Source organism: Daphnia carinata, chromosome 6 (assembly GCF_022539665.2).
Source record: "Daphnia carinata strain CSIRO-1 chromosome 6, CSIRO_AGI_Dcar_HiC_V3, whole genome shotgun sequence".
Taxonomy (NCBI): domain Eukaryota; kingdom Metazoa; phylum Arthropoda; class Branchiopoda; order Diplostraca; family Daphniidae; genus Daphnia; species Daphnia carinata.
The window spans coordinates 9,507,613-9,523,218 of NC_081336.1; the positions used below are offsets into that span (position 1 = coordinate 9,507,613).

Here is a 15,606-nt window from a genome sequence, read left to right on the forward strand (position 1 = left end):
TTCTGACTAAAGGCAATATGAATTTTAGAATGGTACCAAAAACTCCCGCTACGAACGCTACGGGTAACGTGCCTCATAATCGTTAAAAAAAGACCGTATCTCTAAAAAACAGTCGTTATTTAAAATGTATTTCATGCCAAAATTCGCATATTCCTGTAATAAATTTCTGTAATTTATACTTTGCGTTTATATCATGCGTTTTCTGTAGTTTCAAAAATCCCGCTACGAACGCCACGGGTAACGTGACCCATAACTGCGAAAAATAAGCCCGTTTCTCTATGATGTTTCCCATTGTTCCAAAAACTCCCACTACGAACGCCACGGGTAACATGCCCCATAATCATAAAAAATAAGACCGTATCTCTAAAAAACAGTCTCGTTATTTAAAACTACTTTCCTATTTTTAATTTCTTTTCTTTAAAAAAAACAAAACATTTTATTCATCATTCTGTCAAGACTGAAATTATTTCACTTTTGGAGAGTAAAATATTGCAACTGGAAAACAGAGACAATCGATTGGAGGCTCTGGAGTTACATTACATCACTGTTCCTATCAGGATGAAATTCGAGAAGCTTTGACATCCAAAATTATTGGGACAAATCGATGAAGGCTGCTCGATGCAACATCGCGGCCAATTTGGTATGAACAGTGCCATGAAATGTCCACGCAACCACTTGTTTAAAAAACCTGGAACGACACGTGAAAAATACAACGACTATTCATTCAAATGGTAATAAAAACACGGCATTAATAAGAGCTCAGTATCCTGATTGACATCATAGCCTCATGGACTGTCAGTCATATGCTTAAAACATCACAGCTCAAAAACCGTACAATCCATAAATTACCTGATCCAACCCACCCATGGAAATTTAGCAATGCGGCTAGCGCCAACGTCTCATGCTAACCATTTAAGAAATAGAATAATATAGAATAGAAATAGAAACTAGCCCCACAGCCTTATTACAGAGCCACTGCATGCAACAGGTGCACCATATAAATCTATCATTCAAGGATATGTGGCATAAAACCAACAAGTGTATGTAATTACCACAATCTCAACTCTGCAGAAGAAGAGACAAGAAACTGGAAAAAAATTATGTCTTACTAACACCCAACAACAGTGCACTACATTTTAAACTTAAAATAAGTGACTCATATCAACTACGAACAAAATAAAGCTTGCCACTCACCCAGCCTAAACGAAACACATCCACCTGAAAAATGAACTGAATCTTACCACACAAAAACACAACATACCAGCTGTGTTGTAGACAATTAGGAATAAAATCTGTGGCTTTACATTAATATCAATTTTAATACATAAAACAATAACTATACTTTATATATAACATAAATTTACAAGATAGGCTTTACCACTCAAGAAGTCTGGAGCGTGAACTTCTCCACAATCAGGAACTCCATCACATCTATAAATGATTACATATATTAACAATTAATACATAATCTTCAAAATTTTTACATCTAACTAGAAAAGGAAACAATTATAAACAGTGTTTAAACCTGTATTCAGAGTCATGATTGGACAATCCTCTTCAATGAAATAGACACCATCAAGATGCTGCATGTTCAAACATAGTATTCAGACGGCTTTATATACTTTTTTTTTGTTACCCCTTCTCCTTTTTTCATACAAATTACACGTTGCCTAATTGCTTCAAACCTTACCAAAAAATTAACTTTAAAAGATTTCTTTTAAAATATTTAATAAAGCTCTTCAAAGTCCTCTTATTTTTGCAAGAAAATAGAGAACAGATATGTAATATTTCCTTAAGTATTTATGCATGCATGATTCTGTTGGTTTGGATGTCAAACATATCATTGCCTGTAGTCCTGTTGTCGGAAAGCACGTGACCATGAGGTGTCCCTCCCGTCTGCTATTGATGCTTCATCAGGTTTGGAGCATCCACTTTAACTGTCAAGAAGTGGGACATAAAACGATTTATTGAAGCTGCACACCCATGTTTGAAAGCAATGAAGCCCACACACCCGTGATGGGTTTAGAATACCAATTTCCTGTCCGATAAATAACAAAATACAACTCGAATGATGATTTTCATTGCACTTCTTACATGGAACTTTTGCTACCCTACGATTTCGATTGGTATTTGGATTTCATGTGTATTGAGCTTCTATAAAAAGTAAAGGAACCTGTAATACAATGCAAAGACCGGATGTTATGAAAACAGTTCCCCGTACGAGGTCATGCACTGAAAAGCCAATGTAACCTGACAGTCAACTAGAAAATTTGAATGAAAAAGATCAAGTTGTGTATTGGATATTCCGTATTCCTTTGTCATATTTTTATATGCAATGGCCAGGTAATCTATTTTGTCACTATCAATCTCTGCAATTACTTTGCTAACTTGGAGTTAATAAAATGTAACATGACAAGAATGACTGCCTATACAAGGTGTGTATTATTTGCTTAGAAGTAGAATCATTATAAAATATGTGTAAAAAGTGTCATGAAACTTTGTTTGGTTGTCATGTAAAAACAACACAGAATTTGGAAATTTACTTATCCATGTAAAATAAAACAAGCCTTTAGGATGAAAGCTTTGCTGGGACAATTATAAAAATCAACTGAACAGACTTTTGCTCTAGGATTTGCAATGAAATTACAGGAGTGTTTTAACTTTATAAATATGAATACCTTGTTTTCTGGTTCCAGCTCCTGGGATTCCAAGTCATTAATTCTAATGTATGAAAAATTTTCCAACCTCAATCGTTAATTAAGCCTCATAACCTTCTTTGGTTATTTTTTTTTTACAGAAATTCATTCAATAGACTTTCTCTAGGACTACTGGAAGTTTTGTGGTCCAATGAATGTCCAAAATCCTAGTAATAATGTTCAAGTTACTGTTGGTTATTAAAATAGTTTAGATATTACAATATTACATGTAGGTGTGCATTCTGTTGTTCCAATGTTTGAACACGAAAACCATTAGTAAACACATACCATCAGAAATCCTCGATTTGCTTCACGTGCAGAACAATCTGTGGAGAGGATGGAAACAACTACCAAATCGATATATGATGGGGAAATCGATTAGTACGAGTCCTACATAGAATGTACTGGTTCGTGAACTTGGTGAAACAACTTGTATCATTCGATAACACCGTAATAAAAGGTAATCCAGTGGGCTGGTACAACATGACGTGATGTACTATCGTCATCCCATTTATTTTGGCTTTGTGATTATCTTGTGTGATGGCTGGCTTTATCGTAAAGGAGCAACTGAAACAGATAAGAGACAAATTTGTATAGATTTTCTTTTAACCATAATTAACTAACTTAAATACCTTTGTTCCTTTTAGTTTATGTATGAAATTGAAATGAAGGCAGCTCTGCAGAGAAAGGATGTCCAGTTGGAGATACTGGAACAGAAAAATATAAATCTTTTTCCCTTTATAGATTAACATGATTCAAACGATCAACGATACAACAGTTGGTGCTTTCGATACGATATAGCCCAGTCTATATCGTATCATATGCATGACTAAAGTCTCGTGAATGTCGGTCCCCTCAAAAGAAACCTACATGCAATTTTCAAGAATAAAATTAACAAAAAATCAATGCACAGTTAACATAAATTCCTTTAAGAAGCTGTTATTGTTCGTGAGGAATCGCAAATCGGAATCAACTCTAACGTACATCCATAAGTTATAAAGACGGCTCGCTTCTCTGTAATCCATTCAAGTACACGTAACATCAAATTTAGCAAAATTAAGCCCACCCTAACCGCAATCTCTCGCATTATTTCCCAAATCACCAACGACGATCTCAAAAACTTGAAATTCACATGATTCTTAATGCGCAATGAATTCCACAACATAATGCTCGTCATCTTTTACTCACCCTTTAGAAAACTGTAACCCCAAAAGCGTTCGTGACGTGTGTCGTTCACTCGTTTCCAAACATCCATCATTGATCCAACGACCAAGCGCCGAGCTTGCCCAGATGGCCATAAAGTTTTACGACAACTTTCGATACCAGGTGATGAATTGAGTTGTACCTCAAAAAGGAGTGCAGCTCTCCCCAACAGAAGGGGGGAGGTACGTGAATGATATCCAAAATTCTAGTGGCTTTTTTTTTTTAACCCTCCCCCTTTTCTTTTTTTTTGCTTGTCAGTATTGACGTGTTCCAGTGAGTAGAAACGACAATTCGACAGTGATCGTCATCTAGAAAGGATTGCAACAGTGCGCTGTGCCTAAACAGGAAGAGAAAGAAAATGGCCTAATTTGTTTTAGCTATTGTTCGCTTGCACAATTTACGCGAACGGCCAGTCCTTCGAAGAAACTGTTCAACAATTGGCGAAAAATTACGTAAGTGAAATAAATTTTTTTTAATCGAATAAAATTGAAAATTTACGTTTTTTTGGGGTTGGGTGGGAAGGCTGAAATTAAAGAAGTTTTGGAAGCTAAAATGGTCCGTTTAGAAACGAAAGTGATTGGCCTCGAATCGAAAATGCAACAGCAAAATGCGATTGTGATTTCCTTGCAAAACGAACGGCACAGCGACGAGGTGGAGATCAAGTTGCACGGTACGCAAGTCTTTCTCGTGACTTCAATTAAGAAAGTTTTTGATGACGATTTGCATGCAACATTTCGCTTTGATTTTTGCAGAAACAAAAGCCATCGTGGACGATTTAGCGATCAAGTTAAACGGTAAGTCTGACGATACATTTACGATGCGATTCTTGTTTGTTTTAAACTGTGGGAATTGAAATGAAAATAGAGAGAACTAGCGGCGTGACGGACATTGGAAAAATGCCAACATCTTGTTCGGATTTGCAACACATTGGACATCGAATTAGCGGATTGTATTCCGTTATGGGAACTCGATCGGTTGAAACAGTTTACTGCAATTTTCATCCCAATGCAAAAGGTATAATTATTAAATCTCTGAATTGCATTTTCATTCTAGCCCTCCATTCGAATTCTAAATAGAAATGCAAAAATGGATCGGTTACGTTGATGTGAAATCAGCGTCCACTTATTTCTACGTGACGAGGAGCAGTCCGTTTATGGAAACTAACATCCCAATTGCGTTCGACGTGGAGCAATTGAATGTCGGAGGAGCCATGAATTTGCAAACGGGCAAATTCGTGGCACCTCGAGCGGGCAAGTACAGTTTCTCCATTTCGGGAGTGGCCTATTTCCCTTACACGCAACTGACTCCCGGACTGTACAACGAGACTCCCGTCGTGCCTTCCTATCGCTTTCAAATCAGTTTGATCAAAAATGGCAATTGGATCGGCTCTGGCTATTCTCACGCGACCAACACGGGCGGTACGTTCGAAACGTTTTCGCTCGAATCGACACTCGGTTTGATCAAAAACGATCAAGTCTGGGTGGAGATCTCTGAAATGTCAGACAAGGTGTTGCTCTACGGTCGCCGTTTCACTCATTTCACCGGCGTTTTCCTAGAGGAAGACTTGACCCAATAGCTACGAATGTTAACGTAGGGACAAATCGTATTTGCTATGTTGATGTACTCGAGCTTGAATCGCGATTTCAAATAAAATTCTTCTTGATTCAATTTTTCTGTTATCGACCATGTCTTGAAGGACATAATAAACAACAAAGAAATTGCCTGGACGAGCTTCCACTTCTGAGGCTTGTCCACACAATTTCTGTTGGCCTTTATTGAGCTGGAAACTGTTTTCAAAACGACACGGCTAAACTAGAATCGAAACTAACTTGATGTTCAAATTAGATTGCACTTGCTAAAGAAATCAGACACAATCGCAAGTGGGTTGACAATGCAGAATTGAACGCTTTACACTTTGCCATATGAAGGTGGCGAGATTCTACGATAACTAAGAAACAAATAGCAAAGGGTCAGAATTTCTTATTTTCTCTATCTGGCTGCCCTCTCCTCCCCAGATTTCTGGGCAGCTAAAATGAATATGAGAGGAACAGACTGAAATGAAAGCCACTGACCTGGAAGTTTAAAGTGGATATCCTGTTCCAATTGAGTTCAATCACACATGCAATTTGTGGATATATCAACTCTTCCTAAATGTTTACTTCAGTGAATGAAATTAAAGCCTGAGACTTTCTTCAATACAATGGTCGATCTTGTACATGTAATGGCTTATTTCCCCTCAAGGTCATAGACAACTGCAAATACTGGCAATAGAAATGAATGAGTTACAAACATCGTCAATCACATGAGATTTGCTGGAAAGAAGCAACCATATTTACTGAATTTGTCCTTAAGCTGATTCCACACAAGATTCATCTTCCTTCCACTGTTCAAATGTATGTGCATACTGGGCAAAAGGTCTCATCTCCGTCCTAGAATCAAAAATTGAAAGAACACAGAAATTTTAATTGAAAAATTTGTCTGTACCAAACAAGTAAGAACAACTGAAGACAAACTCATATTTAATTTACAGGGGGTGCAAAAACAATGAATTAATTAGACAAACTAGCCAATTTGCAAATGAATTTCTTTTGGCTAACATAAAAACCCTGGCTGATAAGTTGAAATTTTTTTATTGCACTCAGTCAGCTGCCACAGATATACCACTGACCTTAACATGTTGAAAATCGATTGACTGGTTAACACTTCTGCCAATTTCTTTGAAGAATAGTTAAAAATTCTAGAAATGGACCACAATATAAAAACAATGTGTTGAAATATAGTTAACCGGTTAATGCAGTGCATTTGTAAAAACGCGATTAACGAAGTCAGTTGATTTAAATCGGGATACGTCTTCTGCTAAGGGGAGAAGTAAAAACAAAACAAAAGAGCCAAGCAAATAAAGGCGTAAAGGGGGTTGGGGGAGGCACTTACGAATAGTAGCGCTTTTTCGGTGATAACTGGATAAAGATAACTTATCACAAAGTTCATGAATACATCTATAACCAAAAATTGAAATATTTCGCATCCAAAAATCACCAAACTTATAAATGCATAAAATAATAAAAATAAGGAAGGGGTGATCAGGGCTATTAAATTTATAATATAGAGTCAGTGATGGGAAACGTAATGCCATGCTTATTGAGGATTGAAAAATTCATCATTATTTTCTGGAGATATCGAATCGTTGTGTAAGAAACGGTTTTCACTAATGATAAACCTGGTCAATGGCTAACACAGTTTTGTGTGGTTCACGATAAACGTTATCTACCGAAGGCGTTGGTCATTTGCGTAGATGTATAAGGAAGCTCTTGCAACAACGTCATTCGAAAACTGTACATTGCGGAATTATTCAGTTATCCTGTATTTGGTGAGTATCGAAAATATGGCGGGTGCTTTATGCCAAGTGTTTGAAGGAAAGTTCGGAGTTGGCGATGTTGAAATGAAAAGAGTTCCAGTACGTCGTGTCCAAAAAAATGAAGAAGTAGAAGCTTTACTAAAGTTGGATCATCCGAACATCGTCAAACTTTTTCACTGTGAAAGTGACCACGACTATATGTAGGATATTTCTTATTATTTTGAATCAGAATACACTATCAATAATGATTTTATTGTGTTTTTTTTATCGTGTTACCAGGTACTATGAATTGGGCCCGTGTTTGGTCACTTTAGATCAGCTGTTCTTGAAGTCGGATGATGCCAAAAATTACAACGGACGCATGCCACACCATATCGATGGTTTGCTCCAATTAGCTTCTGGTATCGCATACATCCATTCAAAGAATTTAGTTCATGGAGACATCAAACCAGAAAATGTCCTGATTGCGGAGGGACCTGCTGGCCAAGATGAGATAACCCTCAAATGGACAAATTTTGGACTGATCAGACGTGTTAGTGAAGTAAGGCAAAACAGTCTTATCAGAACCAATAAGGCATGGTTAGCCCCCGAGTTGCTTCAATTGGCAAGACTTTTGGAAAACGTAGATGAGATCAGTTATGAAGACGGCATCAAACACGACGTTTTTGCCCTGGGACTAGTTTTCGGTAGTCTATTCTTGAACGGCGAACATCTCTACGGTTCCATCGAAAATGAAATTGAAATTGCCGACAGCATAGTTGAAGGAAACCCCATCAACATGCTAAGTAATACTTGATTTACTAGAATGATATTGTTTTCTGATTTAAAAAGTTGATTGCTTTACCTAGAAATGGATGGTAAATTACGCGACTGTTACGAGAATGACGTATTGAAAAAAATTTTGAAAAACGACCCCAAGGAAAGAATGACATCGATGGAAGTAGTCGTTCAATTGCACTCGATCAAGGATAAGGTATAATGAATTTAAATCAAGTCGAGCAACAATATATACGCGTTTAATTGATTTAATTTAGCTCACTGGAAAGGAAAAAGAATTGCTTGAATTGTGTGGGCGTGATTCGCGAGAGGATCTCACCGGAAAAATAAAAGGATTAATTCAGTTCGGAATAAACCTGGACGCAAGGGACAAAGATGGAAGGAATGCGCTTCATTATTTGTGTCGATACCATTCAAGCAAAAACCTAATCGACGCAATTCAAATCTTGATCCAATCCGGAATCGACGCAAAGGCAAAAAGCAACGATGGATCAAATGCGCTCCATTATTTATGTCGAGACAATTCATCCCGAAATCTATTCGCCGCAGTTGATTTTTTGACTGAAATCGGAGTGGATGAAATGGCAAAGGACAAAGATGGGTGGACTGCGTTACACTATTTGCAAAATAAAGATAAGAAAGAAATGAAAATTTCGTTCGACCGCGAAAAACGAATAGGAGAAGGTGGTTTTGGTACGGTATTCAAAGGGAAGTTCGGAGGTCGTGAAGTAGCAGTCAAAAGAGTTGAAATACATCGAGTCAACGAAAGAGAAGAAAAAGCAATGCTAAAGTTAGATCATCCAAACATCGTCAAACTTCTCCACTGTGCAATGGACAAAAACTTTATGTAGGATATTTTTTTCTGGTTTTAAATGCCAGTATGATTTCAAAATTGATTGTTTTTTGTTTTCGTTATCTTTTGAAAGGTACTACGTATTGGAATTATGTGTCACTTCTTTAGATCAACTTTTCTTGAAGGAGGATAATCCCAAAATATACGATGGAATCATACTTTGCATTTTTCATCAGCTAGCTACAGGCCTGGCATACATCCATTCAAAGAATTTAATTCATCGAGACATTAAACCGGAAAACATTCTCATTATGCGAAGTCCTGAAAAGCATGAATCAATAATAATCAAATGGTCTGATTTTGGACTGGCCAAATCCGTAAACGAAAAGGGACTTCACACGTGGACTGGAGCGAACGGAACCAGAAAATGGTTCGCACCCGAAGTGCTGAAAAAACTTCTCGACGAAGAAAAGGCGAAAAACGATGACTTTTGGGGCACCGTCAAGAGCGATGTGTTTGTCCTCGGCCTCGTCTTCGGTTACATTTTCTTGGAGGGAAAACATCTATTCGGTTCAAGTGAAAGACAAATTCATGATAACATAATTGGAGGACGTCCGGTGAATATGAATAGTAATACCAATTTACTTCCATACTATTTTACTCTTCTATTTATGAACATTTGGTTGCTAAATGCTAGATATTGATGGCGAAGTGCGCAAATATTATGAGGATAACTTACTAACCAAAATGCTGGAAGACGATCCGGAAAAAAGAATAAAATCGGCACAGGTTGTCCAACAACTGGAATCCATTAAGAATAAAGTAATATTATAATTTTTTTTTGTAAGTTAAAACGTAGCAATCTAGATAATCGTTAATTTCTCCAATTTAGTTGACTGAAAAAGAAAAAGAATTTCGTGAACTTTGTGCTACTAACTCTTCGCCTGATCTATTAGAAAGAATCAACGACTTCATTCGCCTTGGAATCGATGTGAATGCAAAGGGCAATGATGGGCGGAATGCGCTTCATAATTTGTGTCTATCAAATTCAAGCTCAAATTTAATTGACGCCATTCAACTCTTAATCCAAAAGGGAATCGATGTGAATGCAAAGGACTATGATGGATGGAATGCGCTCCATTATTTGTGTAAATCAAATTCAAGCTCATATTTAATTGACGCCATTCAACTCTTAATCCAAAACGGAATTGATATGAATGCCAAGGACAATTTAGGACGGAATGCGCTCTTTCATTTGTGTGGCTGGAATAAAAGCTTAAACATAACTCTTGCCATTGAACTCCTAAGTAACAAAGGAATTGACGTGAACGCAAGGAACAATTTTGGACGAAATGCGCTCCATCTTTTGTGTCGAAACCATTCAAGCCCAAAAATAATTGACGCCATTCAACTCTTACGCGACAAAGAAATTGAGGTGAATGCAAAGGACAAGTTCGGACGGAATGCGCTTCATTATTTAAGTGAATCAAATTCAAGTCCAACTTTAATTGACGCCATTCGACTCTTAATCAAACTGGGAATTGATGTGAATGCCAAGGACAATTTAGGACGGAATGCGCTCTTTCATTTGTGTGGCTGGAATAAAAGTTCAAACATAACTTTTGCCATTGAACTCTTGAACAACAACGGAATTGATGTGAACGCAAAGGACGAGTGTGGACTGAATGCGCTCCATTATTTATGCCAATCAAATTCAAGCTCAAATTTAATTGCAGCCATGCAACTCTTAATCAAAGTGGGAATTGATGTGAATGCAAACGACAATCGTGGACGGAATGGGCTCCATCATTTGTGTCGAAACAACTCAAGCCCAAAATGTGAGTGGAATTCAAGTCCAAATTTAATTGTCGCCATTCAACTTTTACTCAAACTGGAAAATTGTGTCGTATCAAACGGTCACGATGCACGAAGTTATTTACTCGATAATGATAAGATTACCAACAAGAACGAAATCCTAAAACTACTCGACGAAGCACTTCTTTAGCTGAATTATAACTCGTTTCTAGGTAATGAAATGCGCTTTGACGATTGAAAGCTAAAACAAGGCGACTCTGCCATATTCTGAATACTTTCATCTTTTAACTCTAGGGAACTCAACTGTCCCGCTTTCTTGGCTGTATTGCACAGGCTGACTGACTTCAATTTCAGCAATACAAAAATGACTGCATCGCGCTGGATTGTTATGAATCCTTTATCACTTTAGCTAGTTGATTGCAACTCATTCGGCAATTTGAAAATTCTATGTGGGCATTTAGCAAACGACTTGAAAATGAAAGAAAGTATCAAAGGATACAAACCGGCAGGTGATTCACCATCGGTTCAACAAGCCTTTTTTCACTTTGGAAAATTATTTCATTTCATTTCAAGCTTCCAGCAGAACTCTAATGGAACTGATACAGGAGAAAAAATGCAATGCAGTAAAGAACCTGAGTACGCGCGGAAAAATGCTATAATAAAACCAAAAATATCTCGAATGATGAAAAAAAATCGAGTTTTCCTACGTTAACTGAAGGACAAATAATAACCGCTTTCCTTAATAGACCTAACTGTGAGCGTTAAATTTTTGAATTAAAAAAGAAAATTGAACATGAAATCAGTGCGACCGCCAAACTTAACAGCCTAACGGGCAATTAAATATGTTCTTGCTCGCTGGGTTGTAACGAGAGAACAAAAAATATCTAAAAACTAACCTGAAAATGGAGCAGAGAACTTCCTCCGTTATGAATTGCATTCAAACGCAGCACAGCCAACGGCGAACTATCTGGTTTACATTGGGCGATTGAGTAGTGGTTCCTGCATTCCAGTCGAGGGCGCCAGTTGTCTCTTAACCAGCTGACCGTCTTGCCAACGTCGTTTTTCTTTTTTCTTTCCCATACTGTCGTAAGCGAAATAGTGCACTACATGAATAAGAGCGAGTTCATCAGCAATTCATCCATGTAGTCCATTGCCTCAAATTACACTTGCCATATCTCATTTGAACACTTAATTGTTGCAGCCAAAAATATGGGTAGCAATAAAAGTGAATGAAATTCTCTCAAGTGCAGTTGGTAACATGTCCAGGTATGATGCATTTAAAAGAGGGAAAGGTCTGGTGCTAAAAAGAGCAACAAAAGCAAAATAAAAACAAGTAAATAATGTAGAAAAGCCGGTAGGGGGAGGCACTTGGTCATAGATACGGGTAGTGGCCCATTTTCGGTGACGACTACATAAAGATAAGCAAATTGTTAACATGATAATACAGCGATAATAATACACCTATAACCAAAAAATGGAAATGTTACACATCCAAAAACACCAAAGAAAATTATAAATGAATAAAATAATAAACACAAGGCAAGGGCCATCGAGTTATTAAATTTATAACACAGAGTCAATGATGGGAATAGGAATGCCATGCTAATTCAGGATTGAAAAATTCATTATTATTTTCTGGCAGTATCGAATCGTTGTGTAAGAAACGCTTTTCACTACTGATAAACCTGGCCAATAGATTACACGATAAGACATTCTCTAGCAAATGCGTTGTTCATTTGCGTAGGTCTAAAAGGAAGCCATTGCAACAACGTCATTCGAAAACTGTACATCGCGGAACTATTCAGTTGTCCTGTATTTGGTGAATATAAAAAATATGGCGGATGGTTCAGGTCAAGTGTTTGAAGGAAAGTTAAGAGTTGAAACGAAGAGAGTTCGAGTACATCGTGATCACAAAAATAAAGAATATAAGGTATAATGAATTTAACTCAAGTTGAGCAATCACATATGCATATGTCAATTCGTTCAATTTAGCTCACTGGAAAAGAAAACGAATTGCTTGAATTGTGTGGAAGTGATTCGCGATCGGATCTAACGGGAAAAATTAAACAATTAATTCAGTTCGGAATTAACCTGGACGCAAAGGACAAAGACGGGAGGAATGGGCTTCACCTTTTGTGTCGGAACTATTCAAACCCAAAATTAATTGACGCCATTCAACTCTTAATCGGAAGCGGAATCGACGTGAATGCAAAGGACAACGATGGAATGAATGCCATTCATTATTTATTTCGATATAATTCAAGCCCAAATTTACTTGACGCAGTTGATATTTTGATTGAAGTCGGAGTGGATATGCGGGCAAAGGACAAAGATGGACGGAATGCGTTGTATTATTTGCAAATTAAAGATAAGAAGGTAATGAAAATTTGGATCGACCGCGATGCCCCTCTAATAGGAGAAGGTGGCTTTGGTACGGTATTCAAAGGGAAGTTTGGAGGTCGTGAAGTTGCAGTCAAAAGAGTTGAAATGCGTCATGTGGACAAAAGAGAAGAAGGAGCAATGCTAAAATTAGATCATCCGAACATCGTCAAACTTCTTCATTGTGAAACGGACAACGACTTTATGTAAGACATTTTTTTCTGAATTTTAATAATAAAATGATTCCAAAATTGATGTTGGATTCATTGATTGAAATGTTTTTTGTTTTCGCGTAAAAGGTACTACGCATTGGAATTATGTGAAGCTTCTTTAGATCAAGTTTTCCTGAAGTCGGATGATCCCAAAAAATACATCGGACGTATGCCACCTCCTATCGAAATATTCCGTCAATTAACTACAGGACTGGAATACATCCATTTAGAGAAATTAATTTATCGAGACATTAAACCGAGCAACATCCTCATTAAGCCTTATGGACATGAAGACACAATAATCAAGTGGTCTGATTTTGGACTGGCCAAATCCGTAAACGAAAAGGGACTTCACTCGTGGTGTGAAGTGAGAGGAACCAGAAAATGGTACGCACCCGAAGTGCTGGAAAAACTCATCAACGGAAAAAAGGCGGAAAATGAAGAGTTTTGGGGCACCGTCAAGAGCGATGTGTTTGTCCTCGGCCTCGTCTTCGGATATATTTTTTTGAAGGGAGAACATCTATTCGGTTCAAGTGAAACTGAAATTCACAGGAACATAATTGGAAAAGATCCAGTGCATATGATGAGTAATTCCAATTCACTTCCATACTATTTTACTCTTCCACTTACGACCATTTGGTTGCTTAATTCTAGATATTGATGGCGAAGTGCGCAAATATTATGCGGATGGCTTACTAAAGAAAATGTTGGAATACGATACGGATAAAAGAATTACTTCGAAAGAAGTCGTCAAACAACTGGAATCCATTAAGAATAAAGTAATTTTTTTTTTGCTTAGTTAAGAAGAAACAACATATACAATAGTAAATTTCTCCAATTTAGTTGACTGAAAAAGAAGAAGAATTTCGCCAACTTTGTGCTCGGCATTCTTCGCCTGATCTAGTAGGAAGAATAAAAGACTTAATTCGCCTTGGAATTGATGTGAATGCAAAGGACTTTAATGGACGGAATGCGCTCCACCTTTTGTGTCGGTTTTATTCAAACCCAAAATTAACCGACGCCATTCAACTCTTAATAGGAAGCGGAATCGACGTGAATGCAAGGGACAACGATGGAATGAATGCCATTCATTATTTATGTCGATACCATTCAAGTCAAAACTTAATCGACGCTATTCAAATCTTGAATCAATCGGGAATCGACGCGAAGGCAAAAACTAACGATGGATCAAATGCGCTCCATTATTTATGCCGAGACAATTCAACCCCAAATTTATTCGACGCAATTGAAATTTTGACTATATTCGGAGTGGATGCGAAAGCAAAGGACAATGATGGGTGGAATGCGTTGTATTATTTGTATAATAAAGATAAGAAGGAAATGAAAATTTGGATCAATCGGGATACTTCTCCAATAGGGAGAGGTGGCTTTGGTATGGTATTTAAAGGGAAGTTCGAAGGTCGTGAAGTGGCAGTCAAAAGAGTTGAAATACATCGAGTCAACGAAAGAGAAGAAAAAGCAATGCTAAAGTTAGATCATCCAAACATCGTCAAACTACTTCACTGTGAAAAGGACAACGACTTTATGTATGACATTTTTTCTGGTTTTAAATAACAATGTGATTTCAAAATTGATTTGTTTTTTTTTGTTTTCGTTATCTTGTAAAAGGTACTACGCATTGGAATTGTGTGTCGCTTCGTTAGACCAAGTTTTCCTGGAGGAGGATGATCCCAAAAAATACAACGGACGTATGCCACGTCAAATCGAAATATTCTGTCAATTAGCTACCGGCCTGGCGTACATCCATTCAAAGCAATTAATTCATCGAGACATTCAACCGAGCAGCATCCTTATTAAGCAAAGTGCTGATACGCACGAAGAGATAATAATGAAATGGTCTGACTTTGGACTGGCCAAATCCGTAAACGAAAAGGGATATCATTCGTGGTCTGGAGTGAGAGGAACCAGAACTTGGTACGCACCCGAAGTGCTGGAAAAACTCATCAACGAAGAAAAGATGGGGAACAAAGAGTTTTGGGGCACGGTCAAGAGCGATGTCTTTGTCCTCGGCCTCGTCTTCGGATATATCTTTTTGGATGGAGAACATCTGTTCGGGTTCACGTGAAAAAGAAATTCACGATAACATAATTAGAAAACAAGCGGTGAATATGAAAAGTAATCCCAATGTACTTCCATTCTATTTTACTCTTCTATTTATTAACACTTGGTTGCTTAATTCTAGATATTGATGGCGAAATGCGCAAATATTATGAGGATAACTTACTAACCAAAATGTTGAAATACGACCCGCGGAAAAGAATCAATTCGGCAGAAGTCGTTGAACGACTGGAATCCATTAAGAGAAAAGTAAGACTATTTTTTTTTCTTAGTTTGAAGTAACAACGTAGACAATCG

General features: G+C 37.4%; 3 protein-coding genes and 1 long non-coding RNA gene across 9 annotated transcripts in view; 2 read left to right on the top strand and 2 right to left on the bottom strand.

The window, feature by feature from the left end:
• LOC130694050 (death-associated protein kinase 1-like) overlaps positions 1–10,895 on the top strand; it is a 49,764-nt gene extending 38,869 nt beyond the window's left edge. The window contains exons 3-7 of the mRNA XM_059495528.1: positions 8,103–8,227; positions 8,289–8,878; positions 8,958–9,454; positions 9,522–9,646; positions 9,717–10,895. Of these exons, the coding sequence (XP_059351511.1) occupies positions 8,103–8,227; positions 8,289–8,878; positions 8,958–9,454; positions 9,522–9,646; positions 9,717–10,829 (2,450 nt within the window). The 3' untranslated portion in view covers positions 10,830–10,895. The remainder of the gene's footprint in view (positions 1–8,102; positions 8,228–8,288; positions 8,879–8,957; positions 9,455–9,521; positions 9,647–9,716) is intronic.
• LOC130694048 (vascular endothelial growth factor receptor 1-like) overlaps positions 1–15,606 on the bottom strand; it is an 81,301-nt gene that overhangs the window by 57,230 nt on the left and 8,465 nt on the right. The window lies entirely within an intron of this gene.
• The window catches only part of LOC130694044 (uncharacterized), a 73,745-nt gene that overhangs the window by 56,776 nt on the left and 1,363 nt on the right, over positions 1–15,606 (top strand). The window contains 6 exon segments of the mRNA XM_059495527.1: positions 13,318–13,817; positions 13,885–14,009; positions 14,074–14,777; positions 14,860–15,313; positions 15,315–15,366; positions 15,434–15,558. Of these exon segments, the coding sequence (XP_059351510.1) occupies positions 13,318–13,817; positions 13,885–14,009; positions 14,074–14,777; positions 14,860–15,313; positions 15,315–15,366; positions 15,434–15,558 (1,960 nt within the window).
• Positions 448–6,883, bottom strand: LOC130694096 (uncharacterized). 6 transcript variants are annotated; one of them, XR_009421227.1, is made up of 9 exons: positions 6,568–6,883; positions 6,236–6,328; positions 5,972–6,160; positions 3,329–3,403; positions 3,146–3,263; positions 2,924–3,086; positions 2,679–2,863; positions 1,526–1,685; positions 448–1,431 (listed from the first exon to the last, which is right to left on the bottom strand). It is a non-coding gene; the product is annotated as an uncharacterized LOC130694096 (long non-coding RNA). The 6 variants fall into 6 exon arrangements; XR_009421225.1 differs by having other exon boundaries at positions 3,329–3,562; XR_009421226.1 differs by having other exon boundaries at positions 448–688; positions 1,379–1,431; positions 3,329–6,160.